Source organism: Callorhinus ursinus, unplaced genomic scaffold (assembly GCF_003265705.2).
Source record: "Callorhinus ursinus isolate GAN/ISIS: 27379988/994484 unplaced genomic scaffold, GSC_fseal_2.0 scaffold65, whole genome shotgun sequence".
NCBI lineage: Eukaryota > Metazoa > Chordata > Mammalia > Carnivora > Otariidae > Callorhinus > Callorhinus ursinus.
Window position 1 is genome coordinate 368,509 of NW_027397127.1, and position 15,653 is coordinate 384,161.

The following is a 15,653-nucleotide window of genomic DNA, read 5'->3' on the forward strand; positions in this document are numbered from 1 at the left end:
CTGAAACAAATAATACATTATATGTTAATTTAAAAAAAAGAAGAACATCTTGCAGGACACCACTTTGTATAATTAATTTGAAACAGAATTGGAAAGAAAATGCTATTTTAATAAGAATATCACACTGAAATGGAGGGTCACTAGCTGGGTGCTGCTGGGTGCTCATACACCAAAGACTTTTTTAATCTCCAACCCCTCCCCCTTGTCAGCCCTGAAACAATGGCCAAGCAGGCTTGCAGGGACACAGTGAGATGGGTGACTTCCTAAAGAGGAGAGCAAAAGCTCAGAGAGGACAAAGTGAGGGGTATGCTTCTCCCTGAGTCAGTGGTTTCACAAGGCCCTGAGGCCATGAGAGAGTGCTCTGGGACCAGTCTGTCCGGTGGCCCTCACGGACAATTTCCAGTGACTACATTTTTCCTGACTTCTGAGTCACCAAAAATAAGGCAAGCTCCATCTTAGAATCACATGAGGATTAAATACGATGGAAAAAGTCTTATGCTCGTGCAGTACTACAGCTACTGTTGAGAAACATCAAGCCAATGCTTTATTCCAGGGATGGCTGAATGGATAAACCACGTGGATCCATAATAACACCTTTCAATTGGGATAGTACTTGAAAGTTTACAAAGCACTTCCATATAAAATCTCTTGACACAGTGCCTGGCATACATGTGACACTCAATAAATGAGACAGTAAATGAACAAACACTTATTGAGTGTCTCATGTGTGTCAGATAGTGCACCCCCACTCTTAAAGGGCAGCAGAGATTAGCCTCACTTTTTTTTTTTTTAGAGATTTTATTTATTTATTTGATAGAGAGAGAGGGAGAGCACAAGCAGGGAGAGCGGCAGGCAGAGGGAGAAGGAGAAGCAGGCCCCCCCCCCCATGGAGCAGGGAGCCCGACTTGGGCCTCGATCCCAGGACCCCAGGATCATGACCTGAGCCGAAGGCAGACGCTTCACTGACTGAGCCACCCAGGCGCCCCCTTATCTGACTTTCTTGAGGGCAAAAGATTAATATGTTAAGAAGCCAGGACAGATTCTAAATCCAAGATTCTTGCCACTACATTACACTTCCTCCTTCAAAAGCTCAGCTATCCCTGGGGCGCCTGGGGGGCTCAGTCGGTGAAGCGTCTGCCTTCCGCACAGGTCATGATCCCGGGGTCCTGGGATGGAGTCCTGAGTCAGAGTTGGAGCTGGAGTTGGAGTCGGAGTTGGTGTCAGGCTCCCTGCTCAGCAGGGAGTCTGCTATTCCCTCCTTCTGCCCCTCCCCCTGCTTGTGCATTCTCTGTCTCTCAAATAAATAAATAAAATTTTTAAAAAAAGAAAAAAAAAAGCTCGGCTATCCCAAGAATGAGGAGAGCAGCACCCAGCTAGTGACCGTCCATTTGAATGTGATATTCTTATTAAAATAGCATTTTCCTTTCAATTGTTTCCAATTAATGACACAAAGTCAAGTTTAGCACTCAAGTAGTATAAGGCCACTGCTAATACAGTATTCGAGCACTCACTTTGACCTGTCCCCTGGCTTTACAGAGATTGACGGTCATTGTTCACATTCAACAAATAGATATAGGTTTCATATCTGCTACTTGGCCAATAGCATCAAGATATTTTGACTTACAGTAATTATTCTAGAAGAGAGAAGGTAGAAATAGACTATGATATCCATCCAAATATACCAAAAGGAGACTCTCTGGGTGAAAAATACATTATTTTCCCACTTATTTAGCCTTACTCTAAGGCTGTTTATCACCCTAAGGCTTTTGTTATGGTACTGACATTTACATTTTCATAAAAATAGTCACTGATTGCACCCAATTTAGCCACATATGTGATAGTACTGGCTTTTCTTTAAAATATCAGCAGCCCTGGGGCTCCTGGGTGGCTCAATTGGTTAAGCATCCAACTCTTGGTTTCAGCTCAGGTTATGATCTCATGGGTCCTGAGATCAAGCCCCACGTCCCTTGGGCTCCACTGTCAGCAGGGAGTCTGCTTAAAGACTCTCTCCCTCTGCCCCTCCTCACACTCGCGTTTTTTTTCTCTCTCTCTCCCCCCCACCTCTGTAAACTAAATAAATAAATCTTTAAAATATCAGCAGCCCTGTAATATGGGTTCAGGTTTAATGATGACACCCACAGCTGCTATATAAAATTCACTTAACTAATGGGAAATTCAATTTTGTCTTTTAGTATTTTTTCATTTTTGTCATATTTTCCCGCAGTTAAATTTCATGTCAGAGGGCTCACTTGTGCAAGGGAAGATAAGCACCGCAAAGTAGAATGCAGGAAAACAAGCAAAACGGACATGGACAGCAGGACAGTCTATATAGTCAGACCTGACAGTCTGTAACACAGGTAATTGAAACTCTGTTTAAAAGCTGAAAAGGACGTCAGCAGTATGTTTTAGACTTGAAAATAATCACCCACATGTATGTTTCATTTAAACAGCCTCCTAAGGCACCTGGGTGGCTCAGTATGTTAAGCGTTTGCCTTTGGCTCAGGTCATGATATCAGGATCCGGGGACTGAGCCCCACATCAGGCTCCCTGCTCAGCGAGGAGTCTGCTTCTCCCTCTGGCCCTCCCCCTGCTTGTGCTCTCTCTCTCTCTCTCTTAAAAACAAATAAATAAATATTTAAAAAAGAATAAAATAAACTGCCTACTAAAAACAAAACAACACCAAAAATCTGCCTCCTAAATTAGCTTTCCTGAAATAAGACGAAAATATAGCATTCACTAAAATATAAAGGTGAAAAGAAGCCTAGAATCACCCTGAATCTGGAATGGAAACAACTGAGTGGAAAAACACCGATCCCTTATTTTACAAATGAGAAAACTGCAGCCCAGAGAGAAGTGGTGCACCCAAGGTTAGCAAATGGCAGAACTGGAATGAGAACAGACATCTCCTCAACACAAAGGGTTTTTAAAGTCGTGCTAAGATTTTTCTTTTTTTTAAAGATTTTATTTATTTTTGGGGGCGCCTGGGTGGCTCAGTTGTTAAGTGTCTGCATTCGGCTCAGGTCATGATCCCGTGGTCCTGGGATCAAGCCCCGCATCATCGGGCTCCCTGCTCAGTGGGAAGCCTGCTTCTCCCTCTTCCACTCCCCTGCTTGTGTTCCTTCTCTCTCTGTCTCTCTCTGCCAAATAAATAAATCAAAGATTTTATTTTTTGACACACACACAGAGAGAGAGCGCACAAGCAGGGGGAGTGGCAGGCAGAGGGAGAGGGAGAAGCAGGCTCCTCACCGAGCAGGGAGCCCCATGCAGGGCTCGATCCTAAGACCCTGGGATCATGACCTGAGCTGAAGGCAGTTGCCCCACTGACTGAGCCACCCAGGCGCCCCAGTGCTAAGATTTTCCAACATTATCTGTATCCTATAGGTCAGGTAGTTCTGTACCCTGACTGTGCATCAGAATCACCTGAAGACATTGATTTTAAAAATACGGAGTCCCTATGCAAGATTATGATTCAGTAGGACTGGAATGGGACTCAAGTATTTGTTTTTTAAAGTCCTCCAAGGGACTCTGATGTTTAGCCCAAATTGTCAGCAACTGCTGTGAACAAACGAAGAAACGTCAAAGAGCATACGAGTGAGATTATGAAATTGATGCTTTGGCGAAATAGCAATTTATGATCAGCAGTAAATTGTAGAATAAAGTCAAATTACAAAAAAGGAAAACTATTTCGGGGTAGGCAGAGGGACGGCAATAGTCCAAGCATGAAGAGATCAAAGTTTATACTAAGGTGGTGCCAGGGGGAAATGTAAAAGAGAAACAAAAAGTCCTCTCCCCATTCACCTCAGATGCAATGGGAGGGGCATCCACAGACCCACCCCCTTCTACTCATCCACTTGTAAGCACAGAGCTCTTTCCCCAGAATTCACACTATTCTCCCTGAACCACCAGTTACCCAAGATAACTCCTCAAGTTACCAAGGAAATGAGGCTGTATGGGGAAGGAAGAGGAACCCATAAAGAGATGTTCTTAGAACTATAGTAAGGGAGAGGTCTTCCTAGAATTCTCCATTTGACCCTGAAATACATTATTGCATAACATATTATTATAAACAGTTGTTGCAATCCAAGTATCACTGAATGGACTTTTGTGCACTGCCCTAGAATCCTACTCACCCTTTATAATATTGTTTCGACAGGGAAATTCTTCTTGCATCCAACAGCTGTCATACAAATGAGGTACTGGAGCACAACAACACTTTGACAGCTGGGAACTGCCCGTATATGATTAAGTACCAACTGAATAATGCAGAGATGAACTACGCCAAGACCGCAGAGAAAAGACAAACTACTGAGTACTGGAACAGCTGCAACATCTTTGTGGCAGAGCTGGGAAAGATGGATAGGGTGTGAATGAGGGGAAAGATCCCGGCACTCAAAGAAAGAGAAACAACACAAGAAAAGTCTTGGAGCCAGGAATTAATACAGTGTGTTCAGGGAGATCAGCTTGGCTAGAATGGAAGATTAGTGCTGGAGAATTCTGGGGGAAAGGTTAGACCGACAAGGTAGATGATGAAAAGTCTTGAGTGTCAGGACACCTGGGTGGCTCAGTCGGTTGAGCATCCGACTTTGGCTCAGGTCATGATCTCAGGGTTGTGGGATGGAGTGTGGAATGGAGCCCAGGATGGAGCCCGGCATCCAGCCCGGCGTCGCGTCGGCCTCTGCGCTCAGCAGGGAGTCTGCTGAAAATTCTCTCGCTCTCTCCCTCTCTGTTCCTCCTCCCCACTCATGCTCTTTCTTTCTCTCTCTCTCTCTCTAAAGTAAATAAATAAATCTTTTTTTAAATAAAAAGGAGGGGCGCCTGGGTGGCTCAGTCGTTAAGTGTCTGCCTTCGGCTCAGGTCATGACCCCAGGATTCTGGGATGGAGCCCTGCTTCGGGCTCCCTGCTCAGTGGGAGGTCTGCTTCTCCCTCTCACACTCTCCCTGCTTGTGTTCCCTCTGTCGCTGTCTCTCTCTCTGTAAAAAAATAAATAAAATCTTAAAAAAAAAAAAAGAAAAGCCTTGGGTGTCAGTATCTCAATGTACAGTAAGGGACAGGAGCTAAGGCACAAGTAGTGAGGGTTACAGATGAGGGCGAGGGGAGAACGCCATACTATCTCTAGCAGTGCCATCTCAAACTATCAAATAATAAGCATTTACTGAGAGCATTCTATGTGCTTGGCAATATGCTAGGTATTATCTGAAATCAGGAAATTGATCAATGCTTTTTTTTAGTTTTTTTTTTTTTAAGATTTTATTTATTTATGAGACAGAGAGAGCGAGCACAAGCAAGGGGAGTACCAAGCAGAGGGAGAAGGAGAAGCAGGCTCCCCGCTGAGCAAGGAGCCCAATGCGGGACTTGATCCCAAGACCCTGAGATCATGACCTGAGCTGAAGGCAGACGCTTCACCTACTGAGCCACCCAGGTGCCCCAGTGCTTTTTAAATAATAGAGAGAGGGGCCTCTGGATGGCTCAGTCTGAGGAGTGCATGACTCTTGATCTCAGGGTCGTGAGTTTGAGCCCCACGATGGGTATAGAGATTACTTAAATAAATAAAAACTTAAAAAAATAATAGAGAATTGATATTATCACTGCACAGCTATTTGAAAGGAAACTGCATCTTTTCTGTGATCCAATAATTATCATTTCATTTGACTGTCTTTAGAAACTAAGTCCACATTTTAAAGGAAACTTGTTTTAGCAAAAACTGTAAAGTTGCCTAGACTACAAAAGGAGGGTAATCAAAGAAAAGGTGAATGCTAGGCATATTTAAATATAACATTACATCTTTAAAAGCAAATGCGTTTGGTATATTCCAAGTCCAGCTCTGCATGGCTCCCAATCAAGTAGAAAAGCTTTATATAATGTAGATCTTTTATCTCACCTCTCGCCAAATGCTGACTATTCCATTTCTCTTTGCACTTAGAAGACCGATATGGTGTCACCTCAGGACAAGCCTGTATGGCATAGTACCTGTCTAAACTATTGTAAGATGCAAACATCAGTATCTAAGTTACAAAGGGATGAAAGTCAAGTGAGTAGGAAATTTTAATCTTGAAAGTGCTTCAGATTCAAAATGGAGAAAAGAAATATATTTTAGTTTTATAATCTTAAACATCCATTCTCTGCTGGATTTTCTAGAAATAAACCTAGCACAATTTCATAAGTAAATAAACCTAGTACAATTTCATAAGTATTTCATATTAAATTAACAAATGTTCAAATTGAAATATAATTGAAAAAATGGTATTAGGAAAAGGCATCTATGCCCCAACATAAAAATGTACCATGAGGGGCACCTGCATGGCTCAGTTGTTAAGCGTCTGCCTTCAGCTGGGGTCATGATCCCAGGTCCTGGGATCGAGCCCCACATCGGACTCCCTGCTCAGCGGGAAGCCTGCTTCTCCCTCTCCCACTCCCCCTGCTTGTGTTCCCTCTCTCACATTCTCTCTCTGTCAAAAAAATAAATAAGATCTTTAAAAAAAAAATGTACCACGAGACTAAAAAAACAAAAAAACAAAAACGAACAAAACCTCAGGTATAGCGAAGTGAAAGTATCAATAAATTTAACAGTGACATTCTTTTTTTCTTTTTTTAAAGATTTTATTTATTTATTTGAGAAAGAGAGAATGAGAGACAGAGAGCACGAGAGGGAAGAGGGTCAGAGGGAGAAGCAGACTCCCCGCTGAGCAGGGAGCCCGATGTGGGACTCGATCCCTGGACTCCAGGATCATGACCTGAGCCGAAGGCAGTCGCTTTACCGACTGAGCCACCCAGGCGCCCACAGTGACATTCTTTTAATTCTTTTTCTAAATGGTTCTTTATTTGACTATAGAGACAAGAGAGTATAGTGCCCTTCCAGCTCTAAAATTCTATTAAGAAGATGATAAAATTGAAGAAAAAACCCTGTAGTGTAAGAAGTCTTTCTGTTTCATAGGAATTCTTAGATAATAGTGAATGTTTAATAAATAATTGAACTGAATTGGCATTTAGTAGTTGCTGACACTAAACAATTTTCTCATACGTACACACGTGGCCTGTAAAAGTACTTAATTCTTCTATTTTTTTTCCCCTCTAAGTATACAGGTGTGTGTTGAGTGGGCCAAGGTTAATACGTGGTTACATAGCAGAAAAAAACTGAGAAACACAAGTCTTGATTTTTTAAATATAATGGTCATTTACAAACTTATTTAGAAACTTAATTACTTTCAGGGCGCCTGGGTAGGTCAGATGATTAAGCATCTGCCTTCAGCTCAGGTGATGATCTCTAGGTCCTGGGATCGAGCCCCACATCCTCTCCACCTGCTCTGTCTCTCTCACTCTCTCTCAAATGAATAAATAAAATCTTAAAAAAAAGAGAAAAAACTTTATTACTTTTTTAAAGTTTCCATTATTTGCACCCTTGGAATATGTTGCAGGTTTGTTTTTGCTTTTGTTTTTTTAAGTGAAATTATACATAATCTTAACCCCGGACTTCATAATTCCAGAGACCACCATTTGATTTCTTGCATTGTAATGAAATTGCACAAGAATATACAGTATACATCTAGAAATCACAGACCTTATCAGCTACAATTTAGAGATGAAATCCAATTGTTGCTCAGCCTGTCCACAGAGAAGAGAAAACAAATGGCTTTTGGACCTAAGTAAGGTGTGGAATGACCTTTTCAGCATAGTCTATGAGGTTATGAAGAAGGTGTCTTTTTCTTTAAATTTTTTTAAAGATTTTATTTATTTATTTGAGAGACAGAGTGAGAGAGCACAAGCAGGGGGAACGACAGAGCAAGAGAGAGAAGCAGGCTAACCGCTGAGCAGGGAGCCCGATGTGGGCCTCGATCCTAGGACCCTGGGATCACAACCCGAGCCGAAGACAGATGCTTAACTGACTGAGCCACCCAGGGGCCCTGAAGGTGTCTTTAACATAACAATCAACCTTCCAGATTTTCATGTCCTTTCGCTTAGTTCTCAGGATATGATATCATTACAGAGACATGGTGCTATGTTCCTGCTTACTCTCCGTATGATATTCTCCACTGACTCCATCTGGAGAATACTTAGCTAGTCTCTCAAGGGGAACCATTTGGTTCAGACCTCACCAAAGACACTCAAATTTGAATTCTTGACCCAAGTGAGATTCATGTCAGAAAAACACCGTGAGGACTGCAGAAAGACAACATTCTTCAAACAGTTTAAAATAGATCACCCAGGGGCACCTGGGTGGCTCAGTCGGTTAAGTGTCTGCCTTCAGCTCAGGTCATGATCCCAGGGTCCTGGGATCAAGTTCCACGTTGGGCTCCCTGGGGTCTGCTTCTCCTTCTGCCCCTCCGCCCACTTGTTTTCTCAATCTTTCTCTCTCTCTCAAATAAATAAATAAAATCATAAATAAATAAATAAAATAAGATAAAATAAAATAGATCACCCAGGGCACCTGGCTGGCTTAGTTGGAAGAGCGGACAACTCTTGATCTCTGCGTTGTGAGTTTGAGTCCCATGTTGGGTATAGAAATTACTTAAATAAATAAACTTTTACAAAAATAGATCACCCAGCTTGAGGTGCCATATAATTAAATTTTGATATAAATCATATAACCAGTTTTCTTGTAAATTAGCATAATTAGGGGCGCCTGGGTGGCTCAGTCAGTTAAGCGTCTGCCTTCAGCTCAGGTCATGATCCCAGGTCCTAGGATCGAGCCCCGCAACCGGCTCCTTGCTTAGCAAGGAGTCTGCTTCTCCCTCTGCTCCACCTGCTTGTGCTCTCTCTCTCTCTCTGTCAAATAAATAAATAAATTCTGTAAAAAAAAAAAAAGCATAATTATATTGTTTTGTATTTTAGAAGGTGTTGAAATCACTATTTTATTATTTGTGAACATTTAAAACATACCCCAATTTTTGTAAACATCGTTCTATCATTTTTTTTAATTTATTTATTTATTTGAGAGAGAGAGAGAGAGAGAGAGAATGAGAGATAGAGAGCACGAGAGGGAAGAGGGTCAGAGGGAGAAGCAGACTCCCCACTGAGCGGGGAGCCCGATGCGGGACTCGATCCCGGGACTCCAGGATCATGACCTGAGCCGAAGGCAGCCGCCCAACCAACTGAGCCACCCAGGCGCCCTCGTTCTATCATTTTTTAAATATGTAAAATACCTCAGGGCACCTGGGTGGCTCAGTCGTTAAGTGTCTGCCTTTGGCTCAGGTCATGATCTCAGGGTCCTGGGATCGAGCCCTGCATCGGGCTCCCTGCTCCGCAGGAAGCCTGCTTCTCCCTCTCCCACTCCCCCTGCTTGTGTTCCCTATCTCACTGTGTCTCTGTCAAATAAATAAATAAAATCTTTAAAAAATAAGTATGTAAAATACCAGAAACCTCAAAAAAGGTGACTTAGTTTCCTCTCAATTTCTGACAGACTCTGACTATACATACTTCCAAACATTTATTTATTTTTTTTTTAAAGATTTTTTATTTTTTTATTTGACAGAGAGCACAAGTAAGCAGAGTGGCAGGCAGAGGGAGAGGGAGAAGCATGCTCTCCACTGAGCAAGGAGCCGGACGTGGGGCTCGATCCCAGGACCCTGGGATCATGACCCGAGCCGAAGGCAGCCGCTCAACTGACTGAGCCAACCAGGTGCCCCACTTCCAAACATTTGAAACAACATATAATTGCATATATTTCCTTAGCTGCCTCCCCAACTGGATTATCAGCTTGAGAAGAAGCCATTGTTTATCTATCAGTGTACCAAGTACCTAGCACAGTGCTTAATACAGAGTGGATGCTTGGGGCGCCTGGGTGGCTCAGTCATTAACCATCTGCCTTTGGCTCAGGCCACGGTCCCAACATCCTGGGATCGAGCCCCGCATCGGGCTCCCTGCTCAGCAGGAAGTCTGCTTCTCCCTCTCCCACTCCCCCTGCTTGTGTTCCCTCTCTCGCTGTGTCTCTTTCTGTCAAACAAATAAATAAATAAATAATACAGAGTGGAAGCTTTATACACATTTATGGATCTATGACTATATCTAGCAAGCAGAAAGGGCTTTTTTTTTTTCTTTCAGACTACAGTACTTTTGCGTTAGTCTCCTTTAGACAGAAGTGGTGAAGAGGGAAGTACAGCTCCTATTAAGTTCTTGCTGTTGCCAGTTCCAATTTTGTTTTTTTTTTTGCCTTTTATTGCTTTTTTAAAATATTTTATTTTTAAGTAATCTCTACATCCAATGTGGGGCTCAAACCTGACACCCCAAGATCAAGAGTCACATGCTCCACCCACTGAGTCAGCCAAGAGCCCCATATTTTTGCCTTTTATTTCTAAAAAACACTGTAATACCTTCTGAAAATGTTTACTAGGGACAAGAACAAAAATAAGTTTGCAGAGGGCACCTGGGTGGCTTAGTCGGTTAAGCATCTACCTTCAGCTCAGGTCGTGATCCCAGGGTCCTGGGATCAAGTCCCGCATCGGGCTCCCCTACTTCTCCTTCTGCCTCTGCCTCTCTCTCTGTCTCTCATGAATAAATAAATAAAATCTTCAAAAAAAATAATTTGTAGAGCCTTTTCCTATTTTAGTACATCTTATTACAATGGAAGTAATAAGGGGCACCTGGGTGGCTCAGTCGGTTAAGTGTCTGCCTTCCGCTTAGGTCATGATCCCTGGGTCCTGGGATTGAGTCCTGCATCCAGCTCCCTGCTCAGTGGGGAGTCTGTTTCTCCCTCTCCCTCTGCCTGCCACTCCCCCTGCTTGTGTGCTCTTTCTCTCTCTCTCATAAAAATAAATAAATAAAATCTTTAAAAAAAAACAATGGAAGTAATAAATATCCTTGCATTCAATAAAAATATTATAAATAATATAAAATATATATAATACATAAATGACATAAATAAACATAAAATTGCTTTTCAAACGTACATGTGCAGTAATCCAATGACAAGTATGCATTGTTAAAAGTAATATTTTCACTTTAATAAAGTCATGGGGAAATTTACTGGAAAAGTATGGATTTCTCATCAACTCATGGAAGCAACATGTATTTGCTCTTTATGATGTATTTTTCTTGGCTTCAAGCTGGAAGGACCTTTCATGACTAACAGTTTTGCCTGTTCCCCTTGAAAAACTCAAAAGCTATGCTCTCATCTGTCTGAAATGATATAAATATGGATTTGGGGAACCAAGGTTTGAGATCATGAAACAGTGAAATCAACAAAAGAAAAGCACAGGCAACATTAGGTTTTACCTCCCTGCTATAGATTCTCCTTGGCTCTGGCATTTGCCCCCAAATTCAGGCTCCTGGTGACAGGGCAGAGCCTAGAATAAGGCAAATGAGGCACTCACCTCAGGCATCAAATTTTAGGATGCTCCAAAAAAACTCAGTATTTAACACAACCTATTTAAAAATAAAAATCAATGCAAGAACAATCCCTGATAAATGAAATATCAACAACAAAAACCAGATCAGACCCTGTGCATGCACAATACGGCCTCACTTGCTTCACCCTGCTCCTTTATTTACAAAAACGTGATCAGCCAGAGGACTTTAGTTTGTCCATTTGATCTTAAAAAATATTTCATTAAAAATATTATCTCAGGGCAGGGTGGTGCCTGGGTGGCCCAGTTTGTTAAGCTTCTGCCTCTTGATTTCAGCTCAGGTCGTGATCTCAGGGTCCTGAGATTGAGCCTTATGTCAGGCTCTGCACTCAGCATGGAGTCTGCTCAGGATTTTCTCCCTTTCCCTCTGCCCCTCCTGCTGCTCTCTCTCTCTCTCTAGAATAAAATAAATAATAAAAATGTTTAAAAATATTATTTTGAGGCTCCAGGGTGCCTCAGTTGGTTAAGGAACCAACTCTTGATCTCAGCTCAGGTCTTGATCTCGGGGTTGTGAGTTCCTTTTTTTTTTTTTTAGTATTATTCAACTTTTTTTTTTTAAGATTTTATTTATTTATTTGAGAGAGAGAGATAACAAGCAGGGTAAGGGACAGGAGGAGAAGCAGGCTCTCCACTGAGCAGGGAGCCCAATGTGGGGCTCAATCCAAGGACCCCAGGATCAAGACCTGAGCTGAAGGCAGACGCTTAACAACTGAGCCACCCAGACACTCCTCAGGGTTTAGAGTTCAAACCCCACATTGGGCTCCACACGGGGTGTGGAGCCTACCTAAAAAAAAATTATCTTGATCATCAATTTTTTTTTAGAGATTTACTTATTTATTTTAGAGGGAGAGAGAGCAAGAGCAGGGGAAAAGGCAGAGGGAAAGAATCTTCAAGCAGACTCCCCATACTTGGGGCTGTCTCACGACCCATGAGATCATGAGCTGAGCCGAAACCAAGAGTTGGATGCTTTCCCACTGAGCCACCCAGGCGCCCCCAAATATTACTTTTTAAAAGTCACTTTAATGCCATGAAATATTTCAGAACTCATGTTGGAGCCTGGGGTGAAGGGCAAGTAGCAGTCTGGAATCCAGAAGAGTAAAGCCTAATGATACCCATGGTGAAATAGATTGTTAAAAACACACTGAAGAAAAAAAACAAGAAAACATCTTAGGTACTATTCAGGGCCATTCCCCCTCAGAGGTAACATACCCTGAAGTAGGCAACTTCCTCAACCTTATAAAAGCATCTAGGAAAAACCCACAGCTAAAATAATGATTCATGGGGAAGACGAAAGCCTTCCCCCTGAGATCAGAAACCAGTCAAGAATGCCCACTCTTACCACATCTATTTAACATTTCACCGGAAATTTTAGCCAAGAGAATTAGTCCAGGAAAAAAAAAAGAAAAGAAAAAGCAACCAGATTTGAAAGAAAGAAGTGAAAATATCTATATTCTCAGATGCCATGATCTTATATAAAGAAAGTCTTAAAGATACACACACACACACACACACACACACACACACACACTCACACACACATTAGAGCTAATAAACAAGCTTGGCAAGGTTGCGAGCTAGAAGATCCACACACAAAAATAAATCCTATTTCTATATACTAGCAATGAACTATCCAAAAATGAAGTTAAGAATGCAATTCTACCAAGACCATTCAATAGCGGAAGCAATAGTCTTTTTTTAACAAATGATGTCGGAACAACTGGATATCCACCTACAAAAGAATGAAGTTGGATCTTAACTCACACCATGTGCAAAAAATTAACTCAAATGGATCAAAGATATAAATGTAAAAGCCAAAACTAGAAAACTCTTAGAAGTAAACATAGGGGTAAATCTTCATAATTTCTTAGATAGAATACCAAATCATTAACAACAAAAGAAAAACATCAATTGTACTTCATCAAAATGAAAAACTCTTGTGCTTCAAAGGACACTATCAAGAAAGTGAAAAAGCCATCCCACAATACAGAAGAAAATATTTGTAAATTGTATACCTGAGAAAGGTCCAGCATCTGCAATATATATATAAAAAACTATTACAACAATAAAAAGGCAAATAATCCTCTTTCATTTCAGCAGTCCACTCCCTCAGACCACATTTGTAAGATCCACTCTGCCTGCTCCCTGCCGCTTACAAGATCCTCCCTGGCAGCACTTCTCAGCGCCTTTCTGAGGACTGCCCTCCCTATTTGCTCATTCACTCTCATTCCTAAGGTCCACTCTTCCGGTTCCTCCCTCTTCCCATTTCTACGGATTGCCCTCACAGCTGCTCCCTGTCTCATATTTCACATCTCAATCCCTGCTCCTTCCTCCTCATTTCTGAAGTCCACCCTCCCTCCCCACTCATAAGGTCAACTTTCCCTGCTCTGTGCCCTTCCATTTCAAAGTTCCACCCTCAATGTTCTGCAGCCTCCCACTTCTAGGGTCTTCCATCCCTACGCTACTCCTTCCATTTCTAAGATCTTTTGCCCTTGCTCCTCTTCAACCCCACTTCTAATGTCAGCTTTCCTTACTCCTCCCTCCCCACTAAGGTCCACTCTCCTCGCTCTGCTTTCCCTCTTATTTTTGGAAGTCTGCCTCCCTCTTCTTCTACTCTTTCCCATTCATCTCTAAATACCATCTGCTCTGCTCTTCCCATGTCTAATTATTTGCCTCTCCTGCTCTTCTCCACCCTCACAGCTCTCCCTTCTCATAATAAGGTTATGTCCTCCCTGTTCTTACTCACCTCATTTTTTTTTAAAGATTTTATTTATTTATTTGAGAGAGAGAATGAGATAGAGAGAGAGCATGAGAGGGGAGAGGGTCAGAGGGAGAAGCAGACTCCCTGCCGAGCAGGGAGCCCGATGTGGGACTCGATCCCGGGACTCCAGGATCATGACCTGAGCCGAAGGCAGTCGCTTAACCAACTGAGCCACCCAGGCGCCCACTCACCTCATTTTTAAGGCACACTCTCCTTCCCCTGCTTCCTTCCCTGCTTCCCACTCTTACCCCTGCATCTCCACTCCTACCCCGCTCAACCGCCATTTCTAAGTTCGCCATTATCTAAGTTTGACCCTCCCTGCTCCGCTCTCCAACGCTCGACTCAAAGTGAAATGCACTGCTCTTCCCATTCGAGGTTCAGCCCTTCTCGCTCCTCCCTTTCTCATTTCTAAAGCTGCCCTTGCTTTTCAGCTCTTCTCCCCACTGTTGAAGCTTTCTCTTTCCCGCCTCGTCTGCCCCCCATCCCCCACTCCACCCCATCTCCTGCCATTTTTAGTCAGCCTCCTTGCTGTGCTCCCTCTCACTCATTTATGAAGTCGGCCTTCCCTTTTCCCCTCCCTGTCCCCATTTCCGAAGTGGGTGATAGTCCTGAAGAGGTCTGAGGTTAAGAGATTAGAAGGTGCCTGTGGAGAGGAAAGTTGGTCTAGAGTGTATAGCACCAATCAACAAGCAAGCAAGCAAATAAACCACCCCTCTGCCCAGTCTTCCTGCCCGCTTTCACTCTTTGAAAACTAGCCCCTGGAAAGTAGTCATTTGTGACAGGCTCTCAGATTCAAAAAGTGATTTCGAGGAGCCTGTGGCCCCACATGTGAAGTGGGGGGGGTAGCTTGCTATCAATCCTTAGGAGAATAAAATATATGGAGATTGCTGGCTTTTTATTTCCCTCAGCCTGAACCTTCAGCAACCCTCACGTCTCACACAATTTCTGTCAGCTTTCGCCAGTTTCCCGCCCAAGAGGAGTCATGGGAAAATGGGAGCAGAAAGGAAGGGCAGGAGCTAAGCTGGCCTGGGCTTTATCCACGTTGGGGCAGGACTGGCGCACAGAGTGCAAGCCTCGCCACCGAGGAGCGTATGCCTCATGGAGCCTCTTCCAGCCTGCCCCAAGCCGAGGGCTACTATTCAAAGCCAGTGAGCCTAGACTAGTGGGGGCTGGAGTCTGGGGTCTACATACCTAGAGACATATCTAGATAAGTCGTCTTTCCCCCATTGTTAGGTTCTTTGAGCAACTTTCCAGAAGGTGTTGGGTTGGAAAGCGAAGCCATCTCCTCAGCGAAACCGCGCCGGCTCTGAGCTAAGCTGGTGTATTGCGCCTGCTCAGTTCTCCCTAGGGCGCTGGCTAAACTTGTCACCCAATCACAGTCTTTCCCTTCACTGTCGCTAAGGCTCAGGGGGAGGAGCTTAGCCCTTACCCCTCCACAGACATCCTATCAGAAACTTGGCTCATAAAAAAAAAAAAAAAGACCCGCCCATTTCTTTCCCGCGCTTTCTGGAAACTGGTGCGTCTGCCACCCAGTCAGTTGCAACTTTTTTTTTCTTCT

At 43.1% G+C, this 15,653-nt stretch overlaps 1 protein-coding gene across 1 annotated transcript in view; it reads right to left on the minus strand.

The window, feature by feature from the left end:
* Nucleotides 1–15,387, minus strand: part of LUZP4 (leucine zipper protein 4) — a 27,870-nt gene extending 12,483 nt beyond the window's left edge. Inside the window, exons 1-2 of the mRNA XM_073885733.1 lie at nt 15,287–15,387; nt 13,350–13,367 (exon numbers count right to left, since the gene is read on the minus strand). Of these exons, the coding sequence (XP_073741834.1) occupies nt 13,350–13,367; nt 15,287–15,377 (109 nt within the window). The 5' untranslated portion in view covers nt 15,378–15,387. The remainder of the gene's footprint in view (nt 1–13,349; nt 13,368–15,286) is intronic.
* Between the last annotated feature and the right edge of the window lie 266 nt (nt 15,388–15,653).